General features: G+C 47.3%; 1 protein-coding gene across 1 annotated transcript in view; it reads right to left on the bottom strand.

Annotated features, from left to right (window-relative positions):
• Window positions 1-23712, bottom strand: part of FRK (fyn related Src family tyrosine kinase) — a 292029-nt gene that overhangs the window by 88443 nt on the left and 179874 nt on the right. Inside the window, exon 2 of the mRNA XM_069607862.1 lies at window positions 10351-10472. Within this exon, the coding sequence (XP_069463963.1) occupies window positions 10351-10472 (122 nt within the window). The remainder of the gene's footprint in view (window positions 1-10350; window positions 10473-23712) is intronic.

A 23712-nucleotide genomic window follows, 5' to 3' on the forward strand; every position in this document is an offset into this window, starting at 1 on the left:
GTTGTAGGCCAAGCCTTTTCTCCCAACTTCTCCTGACCAGACAAGCCCAGAGTACCACTAATTCGTTTTACACATGGGGTGCTGTCTAAGAGAAAATACAAGCATCAACGTGTATGCTATTTTTTTTCTGAAAAAGAAAGATTGCTGCCCAATCACAATTTGAAAAATGAATGAAATGTATTAGAAGAACCATGACTAAGGCCGACGCATGGGTCTCTCAATCTTGTCTTGCTAGCCAACATCACTTAGCATGCTCGTGGACATGTGGGTCCACTTTTTCCGCCTGTACAGTTCCTAGCATGCAAATGCGTTCTGGAAGGAGCTTTTTGCTCTAGATTTTGCTCAAGCAGTTGCACATAAAGAGAACTGAGAATTCAGATCCACAAGGTGTTGATCCAGGGCAGGCCAAATGACAATGCATTACTTACCGTAAAAGCATTTCTGATGATTGTATCTGCTTAGATTCACATGCTGTGCATAGGTCCGACATGCAGTGGTCACTGCGGAGTATTGCATTTTGTTTTTCGTAGTCGAAAAGGGCACGTCGACAAGGCGTGTCTGTAACACTATCCCTATAGTGACGTGCGCTGTACCCACAATCCCTCACGCGTCGAGGTCCCTCTGTTTGTATTTTTCTGCCCTGAGGGAGCCTTCTAGACGTGAGTGAGTACAGAAAAGAGAGAAATATAGAAAAGGATGTCTATGTTCCTTCCATCCGAGCGGGGAGGAAGGGTGGGCGCATGTGAATCTAAGTAGATACAACCATCAGAAATGCTTTTAAGTAATGCATTGTCTTCTGATGTTTGTTAATCTGCTTAGAATCACATGCTGTGCATAGACTAGCGAGCAGTACCCGGAGTTGGCGGTGGGTTATGAGAAGGAACAGTAGAGAAAAGATGTCTTAATACTGCCTGTCCCACCTGGGAGTCAGATCTAGAGTGTGCATCTAAACAGTAGTGTTTTGTAAAGGTGTGCACAGAACTCCAGGTAGCCGCTTTGCAGATGGACTCAAGGGGAACATTTGCAATGAACGCTATGGAAGCCCCAGTGCCTCGAGTGGAATGTGCTCTTGGCTTGAAGGGTAGTTCTCTCTTAGCAAGAGTGTAACAGAGAGTGATGCATTGAACAATCCATCTAGATATAGTGGACTTTGAAACTGCATCTCCTTCTCTTCCTGCTGCCACAGAGACAAAGAACTGATTAGTCTTTCTCAGTGGTCTGGTTCTTTCCATGTAGAACATGACAGCTCTGCGTACATCTAGTGTATGCAGACTTTTTTCTCCCAAGCTGGAAGGGTTTTGAAAGAACGTTGGTAGTTCTATTGACTGGTTTACATGAAATTTCGAGATGAATCTTGGTGCAAACCTTGGGTGTGTGCGTAGAACCACCTTATCCTTGTGAACTGTTACGAAGGGGTCTAGTACAGAAAGAGCCTGTAGTTCACTTACTCTCCTAATGGAGGTGATAGCTATTAGGAAAGCAGTCTTAAGAGTGAGGTCTTTAAGAGTTGCCTTGTGCATGGGTTCGAAAGGAGGGTCCATGAGTCTAGAAAGTACCACATTTAAGTCCCATCCGGGAGCTGGGTTAGCTATCGGAGGGTGTATTCTCTTTACCCCCTCCATGAAGGCCTTGATAACTGGTATCTTCCACCACGACACTTTAAGTTGGGAAGTGGTGTATGCAGAAAGTGCCGCTAGGTGGACTTTAATGGAATTGAAGACTAGACCTGAATCCAGTAAATGGGTCAAGTACAGAACAATGTTAGTGGGAGAGCAGTCAACCGGGTTGATGCTCTTACCTCTACACCAGATGACAAATCTTTTCCACTTGCTAGAATAGCAGTGGCGAGTATTAGGTTTTCTGGCTTCCCTGAGGATGTCCATACATCTCTGCAGGAGTTGTAAATGTCCAAATTATATGATCTCAGGAGCCAGGCTGCTAAGTTCATGGTCTGAGGGCATGGATGCAGTGTCCTGCCCTTGTCCTGTGACAGCATGTTGTACGGGCACGGAAGTTTCACTGGGGGAGATAGGGACATCTCCATCAAGTGAGCGAACCATGGCTGCCGGGCCCACATTGGTGCCACTAGTATCATGGTAACCTGCTCCTGGTGCATCTTGTGTACCACTTTGTTGAGAAGGGGAGTCGGGGGAAAGGCGTAAACAAATTTCCCTGACCATTGAATCGACAGACCGTTCCCCTTGGACTGGTTCTGGGGGTACCTGGAGGCGTAACTTTGGCATTGTGAGTTCTCCAGAGTTGCGAACAGGTCTATTTTCGGGAACCCCCATTGCGTGAAGACGTCTAAGACGATGTCTTCGTGCAATTGCCATTCGTACTCTTCGGGTAGGGGGAAGTCTCTGCTGAGTTTGTCTGCTAGCAGATTGAGTTCCCCTGGTACATGTTGTGATAGTAGAAACATGTTGTGTTTGAGAGCCCTCTTCCATATATTCTGGGACAGCTTGGACAGTCCTGGAGAGTGAGTGCCCCCTTGCTTGTTGAGGTAGTACTTGGCTGTGGTGCTGTCTGTGAGGACCATCACTGTCTTTCCTTGTAGGTGTTCCTGAAAGGCTTTCAGTGCTTTGAACACCGCTAGTAGTTCCAGCAGGTTTATATGCTTGGATGCTAGGCTCGGAGTCCACGCTCCGTGAGCAGTCTGATGGGATAGGTGAGCCCCCCATCCTGTAAGGGATGCGTCTGTGGTTAGAGTGGCTTCCACTGCGGGTGTGGCAAAGGTTTTCCCTAATAACAGGTTTTCTTTTGTCCACCACCGTAGCGAGAGAACCAAGGCCTGCAAGACCACCACTAGATCGTCCCATTGTCCGCTGGCCTGACACCACTGGCTGTAGAGCCACTCTTGCATTGGGCGCATGCGCAGGCGCGCGTGAGGTACCAAATAAATACATGACGCCATCATCCCTAGCAAGCGCATTGCTTTGCGTACCGTCACCTCTCGACCTGCCACATAATGGGGGATCTGAAACAGCATGTTTTGGACCCTCTCGTTGGAGGGGAAGACAAGGCCGTCCTTTGTTCGAATTAGAGCCCCTAGGAATTGTTTGATTTGGCTGGGGTCTAAGCTGGACTTCTTTTCGTTGATGGAGAAGCCCAGTTGGGACAAAAGGTCTACGGTCTTTTGGGTATTGGAGAAGCATGTTTCGTAAGAATCCCCTGTTATGAGCCAGTCGTCGAGGTAAGGGTATACCGGGATGGATAACCTGCGTAGGTGGGCCGCTGCCACTGCCAGTACTTTCGTGAATACCCTTGGTGCAGATGCTATCCCGAAGGGTAGTACTCTGAACTGGTAGTGCTTGTTCTCTATCTTGAACCTGAGGTATTTCCTGTGCGCTGGCAACATTAAAATATGAAAGTATGCATCTTTCATGTACCTGAGATAGGGGTACAGCCTCTATAGCTTCTTTTTTCAGTAGTTCTTCTACTTCTTGAAGAAGAATGGTGAGGTGTTCCGGTGTCATGCGTCGGTTCCGTGGGGGTCTGTACTTCGGGGAACCGTTGAATTCAATGCAGTATCCGTGGGCTATGGTGGATAAAACCCAGCGGTCTGACGATATTCCCTCCCATGCTGATAGGAACGATGTTAGCCGGCCCCCGACCGGTGATGCATGGGAGGGGACCCGAATCATCGGGTCATTTGTTGATATTGGGCATGGAACCTTTGGGGCTGGAGCCGCGACCTCTTCCTTTGCCACGGCGTTGGCCTCTTTGACTGAACTGGTTGTTACCCTGGTTAGAGGGCCAGTTGGTAGCAGAGTAAAATTGCTGTTGGTTTTGCTGGCATTGTCCACGAAAGGAGCGTCTATTGCCATAGCCGCGTCTGTTAGGGGGCCTAGAAATTTGGTCAAGAGTCTTGATGGTATAAAACTCCTTCTTCGCATGTTCTAGGGCCTCATCAACTGCTTTCCCAAACAGATGTGTTTGTTCTATGGGCTTATTTATCAGGGAAGCCTGGGTTTCCGGCTTAAATCCCGAATTGCGCAGCCAGACATGGCGTTTGAGAAGTATTCCCTGAACCAGGGAACGGCCAGCCGTCTCTGCGGCATCTAAGGAGTTCTTTACGATGCCCTGGTTTACAAGAGTTCCCTCTGAGATGATAGCTAACAGGCGTGAACGCAGGGGTTCTGGTGCGTCCTCTGCTTCGCTGCGCAGCTTGCTCCACTGTGCATCTGCGTAGCTAGCTAGTAGGGAATTGTTATTTGCAATCCTAGTTGAGAAGGCTGCGGAGGTCGTGATTCTCTTCCCAAGTGCATAGAGCTTCTTGCCCTCTTTGTCAGGTGGTGCCTCACTAGTGGATAGTGGTACCCCCGCTCTTTTCCTTGTATTAGTAACTACAAGGGAGTCCGGAATAGAATGTCCTCTGATGTACAAGGGGTCAGAGGACGAAGGGCTGAAGAGCTTTTCTATCCGAGGGTTGACCCCTCTGACTAATGCAGGATTGGAAAGGGAAGGAGTTATTCTTCTCTTTATAGAAGCCAGGAGCGGAATAGACTGACTAACAGGGGCTTTTTCTTTAATAACTTTTTCTACAAAGTCTATGTCAGGAAGAGTTTCCCCTGTGTCTATTTCAAAATGCGCTGCTGCCTTGCGCAATAGTGCATTAAGTGAAGGTTGGTCATCTATGGGAGAGGTGTTTCCAATAGGTGAATCCTTGGGAGGAGAAGGGTGAAAGGCATCAGGGTCTGAGTGCACTGATGGGGATTGCCAAGGCTGCACTGATGGGGATTGCCAGGGCTGCGAGGTAGCTGTATCTTCTTCAAAAACTCCTGCACTAGTGTAAGGATCTTCTTCAAACCCCTCTTCCTCATGTTCTTCCTCTCCACCCAAATCCTCCTCATCTTCCTGGAGGTATTGCTCCTCTTCAGTGAGTTCATATACGTCTGTGGAAAGGGGAAACAGCCTAGGGATTTTGACCCTAGGGTCATCCTGGGGCCATTCTCTTGGTCTTTTGTGTGTGGGTGGGTTTTGGCTTCCCAAAAACCTTTCCATTTTCTCCATACAAAAAAAAAAATGTGGCTCATATTTTTCCTATGTCACAGATTAGATGGGTTACACAATGATGTAATTTTATTAATCAGGTTAATGTTCATGTTGCATCTTTTACTATAAATATGTAAACTCTTTTTGAAAAAAGTTGATTAAATTCAGCTATATTTCAATAAAAAAAAAAAAAAAAAAAAAAAGAATGGAGTCTTTCAAGGGTCTCATGGGGGACCCCTGAATAGTCTAGAGGGGGGAAATCAGAGTTTTCACCTTCCAAACGCTTAGAACGCTCCCACAACGTCGAAGAAAGGTTTCTGTCGCCCTCAGAAAAGCCCTCCGGTAGTTCAGAAGTGCCCTTAGATGAAGGGGGCAGTTCCTGGCTACTTTTGTGCTTTTTCGGCGTTTCTATAGCTTTTTGTGTGGTATTCAACGTCTGTTTAGTCGTCCGCTTACGTTTGTCTTCGGAAACAATTCTCGCCAGGCTCTCGACAACGAGTTCGTCAGTAGAGGGCTCTGGTGTCGACGTTGCCTGCGTTACGCGTTGTTTCTCGACGGCCGCTCTATGGAGCGTTACGTCGGATGATTTTGAGGTAGCGCCCGTGTTTGATGAAAGCCCAATCGCTGGTCGCGGCTGCGTTTGCGGGGTGGGGCTTGAGACCCTTACAGTCTGAGGTAGACGCCAGAGTGCCCTGCGTCCCCTTCGGCGCTGATGGATCCTTCGTCTTCGATGAAGAAGAGCCGTGGGTTGTGTGCTTAGGCCTATGGGGTCTATGTGCCTCCTTGTCGCCGGGGTGTTCATCCCCATAAGCAGGGCGTGAGCCGAGCCCGTCGGGGCCGGGGACGGACGTCGAGGAGCGCTCCTTCTGGGGGTTAATGACTTCCGTAACAGACGTCGAGTTATCACCCTCCTCGTCACTTTCTGTAACAGCGGCGGCGGGTCAGGAAACTGACTTCGACATAGCGTAGTCCGCCCACCTCGTAACTTTACGTTCTTTAAGAGTTCTTGGTTTCAAGAGCTTACAGGCCGCGCAGCTGTCCTCCTTATGATCGAGGGGCAAGCAACGATTACAGAGCTTGTGTTTATCCTTCCAAGTGTATTTGCCCCTACAGCGTGGGCAAAACTTAAAAGGTGTCCTCTCCATAGCTGAGGCAATAATAACTGGTGATAACAACCCCAAAGGAAAGATAGGGGAGAAAGAAAGACATTCTCAAAGAGAAGATAAAAGTTCGAACCCCTACTCTCCCTACTGTATGTTGGCCGGCGAGGCCAGGCCACGTGTTCGGCAGCGCCGAAGGATCCCCTCCGTCTCTTCCCCTCCGTCGAAAACTTGCTCGGCGGAGAAACAGCTTCACAGCTAACGTCGAGTGGAGGGATCTTTAACAATATAATATGTATAATTAAGGACCGAGGTCCGTAGTAAGTATTTGCAATGTCTCTCTAGGACCTCCGCGTAAGGCGACCAGAAGCTGGGCGGAAAAAAACAATCTGAGGGACCTCGATGCGTGAGGGATTGTGGGTGCAACGCACGTGACTATAGGGATAGTGTTAGAGACACGCCTTGTCGACGTCCCCTTTTCGACTACGAAAAACAAAATGCAATACTCCGCAGTGACCACTGCATGTCGGACCTATGCACAGCATGTGATTCTAAGCAGATTAACAAACATCAGAAATATATTTATTTATTGCGCGTTTTGTAGTGCGCCACACTTATAGAGGATACTTCAGAGTGCATCAAGGAAAAAGGGGGATGGGGTGGAGAGAGGGAAGGGAGCAGTCGCCTAAGGGTGGGTGTAATTACTTGGCAGGGACAATGCAAGGCATTTGAAATATTAAACAAGACAGTGGGGGTCATTACAAGGTGGGCGGTAAGGGATACCGGGCACCTGTAAGGAGACCAGTGCCGGTAATCCCTTACCGCCCTATTCCAAGGTCCCTTGGCAGGGACCAGGGCGCTAATAATGGGCTTGCAAGTCGCAAGCCCGTTATTAGCGCCCTCCCCATTCCCATTGAGCCCTATCGGGGCTCATTCCCATTGAGCCCTATGGGGGCTCAAATGGGAATGGGGAAGGGTTTGTGCAATGGGGATTTACCGGTCCCGCCAGGGTCGGACTACACCGGTAACTTCCCATTGCACAACACCGGTGCCGGACCCGTTATTGGTGGCAGTAATGGCGTCAATAGCGCCATGACTACCACCAATCTCGAAATGAGGCCCCATATCTTCCTAGCTTAAAACATCTTTCCGGCAAATATAACTGCAAATGTATGAGCCAGAGCATAAGCCTGGCTAGCTGCTATTGAGGAAGGCCCCTTTTAAAAGTAATGCCTTCCTAGGTGTCTAGGGTAAGGCATTCCACAGGTCTGGGCCAGCCATCCAGGTTCCTTTTCCCGAATCTTTTTAGTTTGTAGGCTGCAGTGTGGGGCTGTTTGATGTTCTGGATCCCATATTTCACTGGGGTCTGTAATTGATTAGCCGCTCCCCAGTTTATTTTGGTCCACAGTTCATCACTGCACTCCTGGCTGTATACACAGTCTTAATATCGAGTCGATGTTGCATAGGGAACCACGGCAGACGTTTTAGGGCACCCTAAATATGGTCGTGATTTCTCAAGCCAAAACATTGTCATGCTGCTGTGTTTTGCTTGTTCTGCATGTGGGCTGTCTCTTTTCTGGAAAAGCCCTATTAGCAGGATAATACAGCAGTCCACCTTTGACAGCACCAGTGACTGAACTCTTTGGATAATTTCGTTCACAGTCATTGAAGGTCAACGGTTTTTAATCCTGCTGCGTGTGAGTTGTCTCCTCCTAATTCAGTGCTTTGTCACCCACACAGTATTAGGCTTTGATATGAGATTCAACGATGAAGGATGTTGGTGTCTGGAACACCCCAGGTGAGACCTTTCCCAATTTTTAAACTCCTTGATACCAGGGAACGGGAGGATCTCGCAGGTTATGCCGTTGGAGGGAACAAACCATGAGCTTTTGGCAAAACGCAATAAAAAGGTGGACTGGTGTGGCTTGGTATCTTTAGGTGATCACAGGAGATGAAAATATAAGCTGCTTCGAGTTGCGTTTTGATAGGATTCCTTGCCAAATTTGTTGTATGTAAGCCAACCTCTCAAAGGTTCTGCTATCATGCATGACCGGCCTAAACCAGGCACAAAGAGCCTGAACCCGGGTGAGTGAAATGGGAAGTATGCAAATTGCTGACTACGGTAAAGGGATCTGAGGTAATGGTCCTTGACAGTAACATAATACCTTAATGAGAGAAGAAGTGTGATATTATCTGGTACTATTTTTTAAGAATTCTGACGTCCGGGAAAATAGCACAATACCTATCTCCCTGGAAGTGGGTCAGCCCCATTTGGGCCCCATGTTGCTGAGGTTTTGCCGAAGCACTTAAAACTTAAATGCTAGTCCGAATCAGGACAGCAAGAAAAATCGCTGCTTGTGGCGTTACTGGTTTTCTTTCAGAAGTGAACTTATATTGGTCTTTTTTTGTATGCAGAGCTAACTATTATTGTTTAGCCCATATCTAAGCTCTCACAATTTTGGCAAACATGGAACTGAAAAATAACACATATGTCTCGATAGAAGACCATCTAAAAAACGAATTTGCCAACCTAGCTGAGCCCAGTGTACATCACTGTGGATTACAATTCTGATTTTAACGTCTCTTCATTTTCCCATCAGCAAAATCACAGGGTGGAGACACTGCTTTGCTGGCTATACATTTGCATTGCAGGGGCTGACATCGGGGACCAGGAAAAGTCATGGTAGAAGAAAGAGAACAGAGCGCCTCCTCCTTACACCAATATAGGGAAGAAACCTAGACACCCGCACAGATCAAAATCCAACAACTCAATTGGAAGACTCTTCTTACAGTAACATGATAAACCCTTCAACGCATGACTACCACATGCACGCCTGCGGTAGGGCATAAGGGGATGTGTTCGTGAAAATGTTCTGGTTACATTACAAGACAAACACATTGAAGCTTACGACAACTAGAGAGAAAGCACAGGTATTTTTGTAAGCCGTCTGGTGCTTTGCCCCAGCAACACAAAGTTTTATTTATTTTAAGATCAAAGCTAAATGTACATTTATGGAACAATATTGGCTACACAACGTTTTGTAATATGGTTCTTGGCTTTGTTTCTCCTTAGGGTTGGCCACTCATAATTTGGTCCTTACAGAATTATTTTATCGCTATGTGTATTTTCCTGTCCCTTGTGGTTTATCTAGAACTGGTCGAAACGTGCAGTGAGGAGACCACGAAGACACGCACGCGCATTCTCTGGCTGCAGTTTCCATAGCACGACACACAATTGGCAAAGGTAATTCACCCAGTTTTAAACACGGCTTGCTGATAATTAATAGTTCACGTTGCTAACTGGACTTGGACCAGCTGATAACTATATAGAGATTTCAGTCTATATGTCATCATTGCAAATTGTGTAATAATCTCTTTAAAGTGTGCTTCCTCCATCGTTATGCTGCACCTTGATTTATTGTGAAAGTGCTGCCATTCTAATGAAGTGCACCTATAATTGATTTCACATTTCCGGGAGAAATTGTTTTCAAAACAAAAAAGGGTCATTCACGTATAAATCTCTGATCATTATCACCCGAAATGTACAGCAAAACCAATCCAGGATACACCCTAGATTCTCAAAAACTGGTCAATTGCGTCAGCGCTAATAGCAGCGAAAAACCCCATTGAGTCCATTGGGCCCAATGGAGAATAGGGCTTAACCGCCATTTGCGATGGATATCGCCAGGGCCCTGATGAGACCCAAAGGGTTTAATATCTCTAAAGATCAGGGGAAAGCGCCATTGCTCAGCTCACTGCAAAAAGACAATTGTTGTTTGATCACCTCTGAGCCACTATTTCGGGTATAATCTACAAATACACCCCAGATATTCCGCAATATTCTGATTTGATTATTCCTTGAATCAGTCTTTCTCAATTACAGCCATGTCCCAGAAGTTAACCCACAACACCCAAATCAAAGGGACATCCTTCACTTCCTAATTGTGTGGCAAGCACTCTCAAATGTTCACACATACTAATGTTTAGACTACCAAAAAAAGCACTTCCTCTTTGCCATGTTTTCTTTGAACACTGCTTGGGGACTTACATCTGAGAAGTGTTCATTTAATGCAGGGAGCAGAAGGCCCGTGGTTAGTAAATGTATACTCTCCAAATAAACCCTGCAGCAGACCATGTGTACCGAAACATGGCTACTCAGCCAAGGAAAGAATCAGAGCTTCTAAATGATATCATGCTTTATAACTCTGAATGTATTCAGTGTGCCTATCCCTTGAGACACGGGTACAGGACATACCTGAAAGTGAAAAGTCTCCTTTCTGGCTTTCGCTTTCGCGGACTAAGAACGTTCCAGTCTTATTTCCACGAAATGTTAACTGTTTCTCTGCATCTGTTCGCTTGATTGCACCAAAATACCACCTAAATAGCAAAAAAAAGGGTTATTACGACTTCATTAAAAACAGAACTGCATACTTATAACCTAAATCATACAACTGTATGCATGGCTCTCTATAATCATCATGCTATGCACTGCGTGAAATGCTCCAATGGTTTTTCGAATATATTTACGGCAAATTTATCATGTTATCAGCCTAGCATCATGGACTCTACAGCATCGTTGTCAATTCCACAACCCCCTCATAGTCATGCTGATCCACATCCAGACCCCAGTAATGAAATGTTGGTGAACCACCAGTGTTGGAAAAGGGCAATGCAACCTCAATCTACAAAATGGCTTATTTGACTGAGAGATGTGCACTCCAATTCCTGGGCGCGCAAAATGTTCTCGCACTCTAGTCCTATCCAGACAATCCCGTGGACACAATGTCATCCTCCAGAGAATGTCAACCTCACCCATAACATTATTTCTCACCTGTGTCAAGTGACACACTCTTTTCTCTTTTCTGAAAAAACATTAAACTCCCATAGGCTGAAAGTGATCCCGTCTTGGAGCAGACAGCTCGGCCTTTGATAAAAGATATTTTCGCTCTCTCGCAGTAGGTGGTTGTTTTCAGAAAGCTTCAAAAACTGCTCCTCAAAAACATCATTGGATCCATATATTTTACCGAATGTTCACCCCATTACAAACCTCACAGTCCTCTACAAAATACTGTATAGGACTGGGGCAACTAGACAGGATTGCACCCCATGACCCAATACTCTGACAACAAGGATTCAGACTGTACTGCTGGTCCCTAATAAGGGTGAAACATGTATGCAGTTGTCTGAATACTTGAAAGATGTCTGTCTTGGGTTGAAGAAATGTGATGCATAAAATAGCACTGGAAAATAAATGTTCCTGGAGCAAAGTATTGAAAATTGAGCTCATTTGCATACCCAGAATGAGTTGCCCTTTTGGCTCTTAACTGGAACGGAACTTCCAGCAATGGCTACTGGGTTGTGTGGGCACAACTTTGCTGACATGGCTAATTCTGCTTTCACAATTTAGGGTAAGATATTCAAGCCTTTTAAGCCCACCATAACTTTGCTGGCGATATGACTTTAATAAGCAAACATCAATAGCATCTGCCCCAGTACACGCTGTTGGACCCGGTTCAATTAGGTTTTTTCATCCGACCCTCCACTATGGGATTAAGAGCACCCTAATTGAAGTCTGGTGAAATATTCTTCACGGGGTGCATGTAGGAAGTTTGTATCTGCTTTTCCAACTTGACCTCTCAGCAGCATTCATTAATACTGATCACTTGATATGCCACACCAGATTGTCAGATATTGTTGGATTCTAAGATACAGCCTTGAGGTGGTTTTGTAAGAAAAGAGACATTGATCTTAAGTGAGTTTAGACATTCTCAAGTAGACATCAAGTGTGGAGTTCTGCAGGGCTCCCCATACTCACCCATATGTTTTAATGTCTGTTTGGGACCCCTTATTCGCTTGGTCTCCTCTTTAGATCTGGGCTGCCATCCATGCACAGACGGCACTCAACTTTATGTTTCATTGGATGGCAGTCATGGACAAATCCAATCATTTTTGAGTGCTTGGATTAGGTAGCGGTTTGGATGAGAAAGAATCGGCTGTGATGGAAAACAGCTAAAAGAGATTATTTTCCAATCTCCCCAAAAAAGAAATATCTGATCCCTGACCTTCCCATATTATTATTATTATTATTATTATTATTAGCAATTCTTGTAGAGCGCACGTTCATCCGAAGGTATCTTGGCACTAGGATGCTCGGGAATGACCACTAAACCAGTTTAGAAGAGAAGCATTTTTAGGAGCTGACAAAATTGAAGGTGGTTCTCTGTGCTCTGAAGAGCTGTTCGGAGGTCGTTCCAGAGAGTTCCTGCCACCAAGGATAAGGCCCGGCACCAAACCCGAAATCGCCAGAATGTGAGTATGATTACAAAGTTGGCTGTTCTAGATCGCAACAGATGGCCTGGAATGTATGGTTGGAACCTATTCTGCAAGTATTCTGCCCCTTGGAGATAGAAGGCCAATGTACCAGGCAGAGGGCTTTGAACTTGATCCTATTGGCCGCTGGCAGTCAGTGAAGGGAGTGGAGAACGGAGTGGAGAACCGGGCTCATATGAGCTCCATACGTAGAACCCTTGGCAACTCTAGCTGCCATGTTTTGCAGACGCTGCAGCCTCTGGACCAGACCTTTTGTCTGGACCAGATAGAGAGCATTGCAATAGTCAATGCGGCTAGTAATCAGGGACGCCACTTCCTGAGAGCGAAGGGCAGCAGGTAGAAAAAGGTGTATCCTCCCGAGTACCCTCTGGGAGTAGAAACACATCTTACAAACAGCACTCACCTGAGTTGCCATTGAAAGGGAGTGGACAGATAAACTCCCAAGTTCTTCACCATGGACACCGGAGTAGGAGAGTCCCAAGAACAGCCGACCAACAGGAAGAATCCCAGGAAGCGGTCTTAGAGGAAGAACCCATCACCAGTAGCTCTGTCTTGTTCCCATTCCGCTTTAGCCAGTTGCTACCCATCCAGCTCTCCACAGCCACCAGACACTCATCCAGCCATGCAGACACCTCAGTCTTATCCTGGTCCAACTTGAGCAGGATATGGGTGTCGTCGCCATAGGTGTAGCAGCGGACGCCGCGAGAGCGGATGAGAGCAACCAGCGGCTGAACATAGATGTTAAACAACATAGGGGACAGGGCTGAGTCTTGGGGAACACCACAGGATTGAGAGTGCGAGTTAGAGAGAAAAGTGGTAGAGAGTGTCTGGTGCCCCTTTAAGATAGAAAAGAGGAAAACCAGTCCAGGGTGGTTCCTGAGAGGCCTTCAGCGGTTAGCCAGACAAGGAGAATGCCATGGTCGACCGAGTCTTGAGCCGCAGATAGATCAAGCAATATCAGGGCTACCACACCAACTTGATCGGCCAGCGAGGTAGGATCATCTAGTACCGACACCAGGACACTCTCGGTACCTCGCCCTGGACGGAAGCCTGACTGAAAGGGATCAAGACCAGAAGATTGTGCCAGGAATGATGAAAGGAGGGGTGCCACCAAAGATTCCAATAATTTCATGAACAAAGGGAACAGAGAGATAGGCTGGTAATTAGCAATAACAAGAGGGTCCAGTGAGCGTTTTTTCAAAAGAGGAAGAATAGCCTGCTTGAGCTCTGGCGGAATACTGCCTTGTATACACAAGGTATTCACTGCGTTTGTAACGCAGGTGAACACTGCCGGAAGAATCTCTTGAAGCACTACTACTGGAATCGGGTCTGACGGGCTAGCAGATTTCAGCCGGCCAATCACCCTAGCCACCTCCACAGTGGAGAATTCCAGGAAACATGACCAGGAAAGCTGAGCTTGTTTGCTGGCTTTGTCACAATCAATGGTGCTGCCAGTCAGGGCATTTGTATATAATCCCGAATGCCTGTGACTTTGGAAACAAAAAGAATTAGCCAACGAGTCACACAGGGTTTGAGAAGCTGTCACCCTGGGTACTATTCGAGCTGTGGATGAAAATGATTTGACCACGGCAAACAGCTCTTTGGACTCATTAAGCACTAACAGAACCCTGCCTGTAAAAAAGTCTGCTTTTCGAATTTAATTAAGGTATGGTAAGTGTTGGTAAGTTTCTGAAAAATGCATTTTTCAGACAGGCCATATGGGTGGTGCCAATAAGCTCAGCTTGCCTAACCTCAGCTAGAAGCTATCAATTCTGCTGAGAACCACAGCACTGACGGGCGCTTGGGGGACCGAAGGAGCTTGAGCCGAGCAACTGAGGCAGCAGCCTGCTTTAAAAACCGAGTTAGAGTCAAAAGATTAAGATAAGATGCTGACACACAGTTATTAGTGATGCTGGAAATCGGCATATTAAGATCAGCGGTCCGCCAATTCCACCGAAAGGTGGCGGCAGGACAAGACTTGGGGTGCGGGGGTTGGGGAGATGTATTAACCATCATCGTAAACCAGACGAGATGGTGATCTGACCAGATAACTGGGCGGATGGCGTGAATCCGAACGTTGGAGTCAGTGGACAAAACAAGATGAAGAATGCCTGCATGTTGATAAGTAGACTCGGTTACCAACTGAGCCAGCACTAAGTCAGCCAGGGACTCCAGAAACTGAGCGTGGCCTGGGGCCTGAGGGAGGTTGTATCTAATATTGAGATCCCCTAAAACTAATAGATTAGAAAATTCTGTTTGAAAGCCTGCAATCAGGTCAACAAAAGGATCCATGAACCCATAAAATGGGCCATGGGGGCGGTAAATATTCAAATAATGCTAAGTGAAAGGAGGCGAAACTTTAAAACGCACAAGAAGAGCCTCAATTTTTAAAGTGTGAGAGAGGGATATGTCCAAGCACTCGTGAAGATTTGAAAATAATTGCAGCCCCTCCCCCAGGTTGAGAAGCCTCCCTATCTAAGTGGATGACAGTATACCCCATGGGGAGAGCGGCAATCAGAGTCGAGGGAGAGGCTTCCGATAGCCAAGTCTCTGTAAAACAGAGGAGATCAGGAGAATGGTCTTCAAGCAAATCATAGATTGGTGCACAGTGCGCTGTGAGAGAATGGGTGTTCAACAGCAAAAGATGCAGCACTGCACTGTCCAATATGTTAACGGTGTCTGCTGCGTGATCGACGGTGGCAAAGTTGTTTGAAAACCTGGTTCCAGGAGGTGCCAGCTGTAAAATAATGTCACTAGTTAGCCCATCTGGCAAATCCTTGGCCCGGATGGGCACAAAAGGCTAGACTTAGGTGCAAATTCGGCACAGTGGAATCTCCCCCACTGCACTCGAGGGCTGCGCTGTCAAACCAGGTGTCTTCTAAAAACACACATCGTATAGCTAGGCCAACCCCTTTGTGCTGGCCCTCGATAAAGAAGAAGGACTTCCTATCAGCAGCGAGTGGGGGTGAGAAATGAAAATAGGACTGCCAAACCGAGCGCGAGACTCAGAGTCCAGATAACTGGGCTGATGGCGTGAATCCGAACGTTGGAGTCAGTGGAAAAAACAAGATCAAGTCTTAGGTGCCTCCCTTTCCAATAATGCTGCTATGAATATCTCGAGGTGATTTGGGATAAGTATTCCCCATCAGTCCCCAGCTAGGAATTACAGCTAAAAGTATTTTCCCCAACATCATTGCCCTTAACCCCATAATACTCTTCATCCACAAAACTGATAGGGGAAAAGTAGTGGGTGCCCTTATCAGTGCTAGCTTAGACTACTGCAATGTGCCATGTACTGGGATCTCAAATTCCCAAATTTAACAACTATAACTGGCCCAAAATGCTGCTGTCAGACTGGTAGGGACTCTGAGGAAATTGAACAATCTTTCAAATACTGCTCATCATTTTACTGATCAACAGAAATACATCAGATAACCGTTAGGATTTTATGTACAAAACACAAAACACCATCTATCAAATAAACAAAATTGTAAGATATTTCCAAAATAGCAGACTTGGGTCTCCTGTGCTACATTTGCTCTACATTTGCTTGTTAGTTGCTCTGTTCTCTAAAATCAGGATTGCAAAATGGCTGTTCAGAGTACAGGGTGTTCCATACTGCCCAATAAAAAGGAGCGGCACCACCTGAAATTCTAACAATGTCTGAAAACCCATTTTTTCCCAACAAAATTGAACACTTTCTATATCCTATTGTCCATTGCCCCTTCCATTGACCATCGATGGTCGTCGTCAACCATCGGTGACCTCGTCCACATTCCGTTCCCTGAGGTGAATTCCTTTGTAACTGTGAACTATGTACATTTTCTTCATCGTCTTCATCATTAGAGCATTGTTTTCTTCTCTTGGGAAACTAGAAAGTGTATTGAATCCAGGCTCTAACCACAGTAGACTCCTGCTTTCTAGGCTTCTCCTTTGTGCTTCTGAGAGCATCCGATTCGCCAGCCTATCAGCAAACTTGGAATGGAGGCGCTAATCACCTACAAATGCTACATTCCCAACTCCCCTTAGTGACGTGCCCACTGTTCTAGCAGACATGGACACGTTGTTGTGTTCCCAAACCTTTGTTACAACACTTGAACGTTGTCTGTTTCATTGTGTGAAATGCGGCAGAAGCTGACCACTAATTCAACACCACTCCAGCCTCACAGCCAAGAATCCCACATATCTGTCTTTTTATATTATTATTTAATTTGAATGTTTGTTCTGCGCTGGCCCTACCCAAAGGGTCCCAGCGCACATACCAGGTTGAAAAGTTCAAAAGGTGGGAGGTGAAACAGAGTTACAAAATGCTGACAGGACAGAATTCAAGATTAGGATAGCCATGTGATAGCAGGAGAGGTGGAGGGGCTGTATTGCGTGTGTGAAGAAAGGTATATTTTGAGGCTGTTTTGGAAAGTAGTGATTATTATAATTATAATTGTTCTTTCATAATGCGCTTAATACCAACGATTGGTTTTGAAGCGTGGGATCAGCATTCAAACCTGTATTGCGCTGCATTGTCCAGCTTCCAAGACAAATGCGTTGCCCCCGAGCTATCCTTCCTCCCCTGCATGGTGCAGTGCAGATGTGAAGCGGTATGGTGCCCCGCTGCTCTGGCTGCACTCTGGGTAAATGCTTGTATTTGTGTGCATGTTAGTAAGACGAAACATTATACCCCTTCAATATTGCAATAAAACCGTTGACCTGTGAATGTTTGCGGCCCTTCTGAAGTTTCTGCACGCGAGTGCCTCTGGGACGGTAGGGAAGCCTGGAGTGGTGTGCGGATGACCACAGCTGTGCATTTCTGTTGCCCGACATGTTGCTGCGTTTTTTACCTTCGGGAACTGTTTTTCTGCTCTCCCTGGTGGGTACTGAATTCTATGCTTCCCTTTTCTCGAAACCAGCTCTGGAGAGGAATGCATGTTTCTGCGGTGCGCTATACCCGTGTTTGCACTGTTGTTAAAATATATATATATATATATATATATATATATATATATATATATATATATATATATATATCTTTTAATGAAAAAGCAGAGGGAGCGCTATACAAAACAAACACTTGAATGCATGCTTATGTGTACATCCAATGCATACAAGTCAATGATGATATAGCCAAAAAATACTAGTATAGTATAGTATAGTATAGATTTAAGAGAATGCTTAACTCACTAGTGCGCATGTAAATCTAGATTGACGACTAAGGAAAACACTTTGGTATCATGAGTATTTTGGGTGGCTTTGAGCGTTCTTTTCCTGGAGCCGGTCTCAGAATGCCCCAGGCCGCGGGCCGCATGAAATGCGGGACGATGGAGGGCCTGGGAGTTTAGGTGCGGGTTGGGGGGAAATGGCGCGAAAGCAGTGGGGAGGGGCGTCCGAATGGCGCCACAAGAAACAAAAGCCCAGGAAAGGGCAGGAAACAGCACCTGGGGAAGGTGCGAAATATAACAGCAAGGGGCCAGGGGGGAAACCCGGCCCCCAAGAAGGAACAAAGGCCTGGGGTGTATAAGTAAGCCAGGAAAAGGAGAGGCGGCACAAACCAGGTAAAGAGCTCACCTCTCTCGGGTAGGCTCTTAGTGCCGGGATAAGGGAAAGGAAAAACGTTTGCTCTTGGGGGCTCACTCATTTCCCACATCCTCTTAATTCGGTCTAAGCGCAGTGGCTACAAGTCGCCCAGCCGTGCCGGAACAGGAGCGACGCAGAAGTAGCAGCAGAGGACAGTTAAGGAGATGGGGCAGTGTGCCGGAACACGAGGACACAAGTGAACAGAGCACTTTCGCCGAGGACAGGCGAGACAGGCGAGAAAAATCGGTGGTAGGAGACCAGGAGAAGCAGAGGACGCACGGTGTGCAGGAGCAGGAAGGCGTGGCTGACAGAATTCAGACGAGAAGGATGGCGGAAGGAAGAGCAAAAAGGACTCAAGAATTCTCAGAATGGGCAAGGAAGGCAGAGAAAGTATATGGGGCACAATGGGTGCTGGAGATAATGCAGAAGGAAGAAAGGGCGAAGGCAATGTCACCCTTGCTGTTCATAGAGCCCAGCAGCAGCGAAGGAGAAGACGAGGTACCGCAAGGACAGAAGAGGGGGAGAGAGGAGTCGAAGAGATCGGAGGAACAAACAGAGGCACCTACCAAGAGGAAGAAAAAAAAAGATAAAAACAAAAGGTACTGTGAATAATGATGTTGGGAATAAAATCGTAAAAATGTTAAAAAATTGCATCACGGTTTCGGGTAAGTCACCCAGAACCAATGGCAAGAAGAGCAGACGTGATAAGGGATCCAGGGAGGAGCAGCAGGGGAATTCTTCAACTGAAGAAAGCAGTGATGACGAAGAAAGGGATCATTTAAGGGCTTGGGTAAAATGGAGAGGAGTGGTGAGCAGGGAGAAACAGAGAGGGGTGGGGGGGCAGGGGCAGAACCCTGGGAAACCCTGGTCCCTGCGCCACAAAGGACATCAATAGTCCCAGCGCCACAAGGGGCACCAATAGTCCAGGCGCCACAAGGTGCACCAGTAGGGCCAAACACAGGGGGGGCACCGCAAGGACCCAACCCACAACCGGTGGTGCCAACAGGGACACCAGCGGCACCAGTGGCAGGGTGCCCACCGCCGGGGGCAGTACCACCAGTGGCAGCGGCGGAAGTTGGGGAACCACTCATGACGAAATATGGCAGACCAACCATGGGTAAAGATGCACAGGGCAGGTCAATGAAGGTAATGGCTTGGTATATAAATGACAAAGCAAAGGAGAAAATATGGAGGAAGGAATTGATTGATATTTTCACATTGTTAGATTGTCAAAAGAGGGGGATGAATGTGGGACTAGATGACATTAAGGAGGACGAGAAAAGCTTACTGAAAAAGGGGCCAGTAGTAAGGAACTTTGACAACTGTATGGCGGCCTTCACCATAATGTCTACAATTATATTACAGAAATTCCCAGAAGACGGGGTAGCATTAGTTGCGTATCAGCAGAGGGTGCTGAAGGTACACGCGGCATTTGGGGGAGACGCATGGCTGGCGTACGATCACGAGTTCAGAAAGGAGATGGACTGCTTTCCGGATATGGGATGGGATGAGGAGAATTTTAATCTCTACATATTTAATGTGCTGAAGGAAAAATGGGATTCCAAGGAGCGAAGCGCAGGAGGGCAGCAGAGAAGGCAGCATTGGCAGAATGATTACAAAGCTGATTATAGCTACAATAACAGAAGATATGAATACAGCTATGACAGAAATAGAGACCAACATTTTCGGAGCAGGAACTATGGGTCACAGAGAGGGTGGCAGAGCAGCCTGCCCCCAACAACGCAGAGGGGGCGCAGTGGGAGCACGGGGACAACACGGGCAGAACCAGGACAATGTCGGAGTTCTGAGAAGGGAGTACCCTGTAGCTGGAGATGGAAGTGCAAGTTCAGCCACAAGTGCGAGAGATGTAAGGGTGACCACAGCAGCTCCAAGTGCACAAGGGCCGCAGCTCCAAGCGGCAGAAGTGATGAGATGCGGAAATAAGAACTGGGGCGGGAAGGGGGCCGCACCAGTAAAAATTGAGAGGATGGAAGTGTGGCTCCAGAAATACCCAGACCAAAAAACAGCAAATGAGATCAGGCAAGGCTTTAGAGACGGTTTTAACATCCTGTTTACAGGGCAGGGAGCGCAGGACATTCCTAGAAACCTGAAGTCTGCAACCGAGAACAGAGATATAGTGATTAGTAAAATCCGAAAAGAGGTAGAACTGGGTAGGGTGGAGGGCCCCTTTACAGCCTTACCATTTGAAGAATTTATATGCTCTCCACTGGGGCTGGTGCCGAAAAAGGATGAAGGGGAATACAGGCTGATACACCACCTATCCTACCCCCCGGGGGCCTCGGTGAATGACGGCATTGCCCAGAGCGATGCAACAGTATCATGTTCAGACTTCGAGGAGGCAGTAGAACTGGTCAGGAAAGCAGGCAAAGGGGCATGGATGGCGAAAGCAGACATTAAATCTGCATTCCGGCTGTTACCAGTCAACAGCAGATCTCAAAGATGGTTGTGTATGCATTGGGAGGGGGAATACTTAATCGACAAATGTCTCCCTATGGGGTGCGCCATCTTATGTGCATATTTTGAGAGGGTAAGTTCATTTTTGCAGTGGGCAGTCACAGAAGAGATGAGGGAGGCCATGATGGTACATTACCTGGACGACTTTTTATTTGTAGGGCCCAAAGGTTCAAAGCTATGCAAGGCAACCTTGGATAAATTTGTGGAGATAACGAGCGAGTGGGGTTTTCCACTGGCGGGGGAGAAAACGATGGGCCCAACGCAGACTATCCAATTCCTGGGAATAGAAATTGACTCAAGCATGGGAGTGTGCCGGATCCCGGATGACAAGGGGACGGATCTGCTGAAGACAATAAAGGAACTACAAGGAAGAAACAAAGTGAAAGTGAGAGAATTGCAAGCGCTGGCAGGAAAGCTGAACTTCGCAGGAAGAGTCATACCGCAGGGGAGGGTGTTCCAGAGAAGCATTGAGCTAAAAACAAGAGGGGCTACAATGGGGCACCACAGAGTCAGGCTAGGGGGAGGAATCAAGAGAGATCTGGAAGTGTGGGCAGAATTTCTGAAGTACTTCAATGGGTCGGTGATATGGCGCTTACACGTAAATGAGGAAGGGAAAAGGGTGTTGTTCACTGATGCAGCAGGTGGCCTTGGGTTTTGCACAATACTGGGGAGACAGTGGTGTGCAGGCAAGTGGCCAAAAACATGTCAGGTGGCGGAATGGACAAAAAACATAAAGCTGGAGCTCTTCCCAATATGGGTCGCGTTATGCGCATTGGGGGGAGAGCTAGGAAACAAGGAGTTGGCAGTATGGTCGGATAACATGGCGGTGGTGCACGTGTTAAATAAAGGAAGTGCGTCATGCATAATAGTGTTGGAATTAATGCGGGCAATCAGTCTGGAAAGCCTAAAAATGAATACATGCATAAGGGCGAGGCACATCGCTGGGGAAGCAAACGTGGTGGCTGATGCAATCTCTTGCTTTCAGTGGGAGAGATTCAGGGAGCTGAGACCGGACGCCGACAAGGAAAGAACGCCCACGCCGCGGAAGGCATGAGTCCCGTTGGAGGCACTGGAAAGGAAAGCACGGTTGGCTACAAGGTCGACTCTAAAGAAGTGGGAGAAGCACAGAGAACGGAACGGGTCATTGACAAACTGACCAGGAACGCCCTAACGTACACAACAGGTAAGCAGTACGAAAAGCATGTAAAAGATGTGTTGGTGGAAACAGGTGTGCAAGAGGTGGAAAAAATTTCAACCGAAAAAATGTATGAATTTCTCGAAGGGGCATTTGCCAAAGGGAAAAAGAAAAGCTGGGCGGCAGCGCACCTAGCGGCGGTGGCATATACCACAAAAGTGGCGGGCATACCGGACCCAACCAACAGCGCTAGAATAAAATATGCTATGAGAGCATGGGCTAAATTAGAGAGGAAGAAACCAGATAGCAGAAGGCCGGTGAACTTTGGGAAGTTGATAATTCTGTTAAAAGTGTTACGAGATACATGCAGCAGCACGTACGAAACCGCGCTGTTCAGGGCAGCATTTGCGCTGGCATATTACGGGGCTTTCAGGGTAGGGGAACTGGTGGCCAGTAATACGGTGGCAGGAGACGGCCTGGCAAGGAGGGATATCAGTATGGGAAACAAGGGGATGTCTATAATGCTAAAGAAATCTAAAACAGACCAAACGGGGAAAGGGGAGAGCAATAGACCTCAACTGTATCAGAGAGAAGGACCACTGTCCCAGATGCATCACTCACGAATTCCTAGATCTCCGACCAGAGGTCGACGGGCAGCTATTAATACATAGGGATGGCAGCGCACTCAGCAGGTACCAGTTTCAGGCTGTATTAAAACAGGCGGTGGCAAAGCAGGATGGGATCCAGCCGAGTTTGGAACACACTCATTCAGAATAGGGGCGGCAACCACTGCATGGGTGGGGGGCCTGGGAGCAAAGGGAGTGAAAAGAATTGAGGGATGGAAGTTGCAATGTTTTAAAAAATGCATAATGTAGGAACTAATATAAACACTTATCTCCCCCGTTTCCATAGAGGCTGGACCCTACAAATCGGCGTGGATAGTGGGGCACTCTTTCGTGACCCGGGCAGGCAGATGGCTGGAAGTAGTGAAGCAAGGACTACATTTCAAAAACACAATTACATCCTAGTGGGGCCTCCCGGGAATGTACTGGGAGGACATTCACGACAGGCTGTCGGACCTGATAGGTTTCAGGGACCCCCCCCCCCCCCGAGTACCTGGTTATACACCTCGGAGGGAACGACCTGGTGAGCACAAATAGGGTTAAATTACAGAGGAACATTTGCAAGTCGCTGCATAGCATAGCCCACAGATGGTGGAAAACCGAGATTTTCCTGTCAGAAATAATAGCAAGAAGGGTCTGGTATGGGGCACAGAGGAGGCACTCAATCGAAATGGCCAGAAAGAAACTAAATAAATCAGTAGAAATGTACTGCAAGAGCGCGGGGTTACACTTCATAAAACATGGACTACACCGGAACAATCCGGACATGTTTCACCAGGATGGGGTACACCCATCAAGGAAGGGGATGGGGTTTTTTTCCGACAACATTTTTAGGGCACTCCAGGAACGGGGTTGTAGGTAGGGGGCTTTTGGGGGGGACCTGAGCGGGCACGAATAACACCCGCTCAGGTGTGGCGGCATGTGCCCAGGAACGAAGGCCCAGGGATAACAAGGACTCAAAAGGAGCCTTGGGCAACTTCGGGACTGAACACAAGGTGCCCAAAAGCATAAGGAAGTATATTGATTTTTGTTGTTTTGTATTTTCTGTAAGAAAATAAAATGCCTACGGCCTACAACTTTTCCATAAACATAATTGGTCTGTGATTTATTATTTAGGTAGGGATCTGGTAAGAGGAGCAAAGGGAGCCCACACTACTCAGCCTATGAGGTCACCCCCTGTCGGGTCTCCTGCCCCATGGCACACGCACAGTGTTCACACGGCAAGGCAGCCAGCCAGGGCACGCCACAGCGCTGCTGCTGCTGTTGTTGTTCACTGCAGAAGCCTCTCCCAGAGGGCCAGTAGGAAGCAGTGGTGAAATCACCAAAACAACACAGGGTTCCTTGGTAGCCAGCATCGAGGACTCTCCTACACTCCCTGCTGCTCTCGCTCTGCCCACACACTTTAAAATGGGCATTGACAAAGCAAATAAGTCTGGCTTTTTGTAATGCCGCTGACAGCGTCATCTGCCAAAATGCATCCATCATT

This window comes from Ambystoma mexicanum, chromosome 4q (genome assembly GCF_040938575.1).
Source record: "Ambystoma mexicanum isolate Mex_15411 chromosome 4q, UKY_AmexF1_1, whole genome shotgun sequence".
NCBI classification, from domain to species: Eukaryota; Metazoa; Chordata; class Amphibia; order Caudata; family Ambystomatidae; genus Ambystoma; species Ambystoma mexicanum.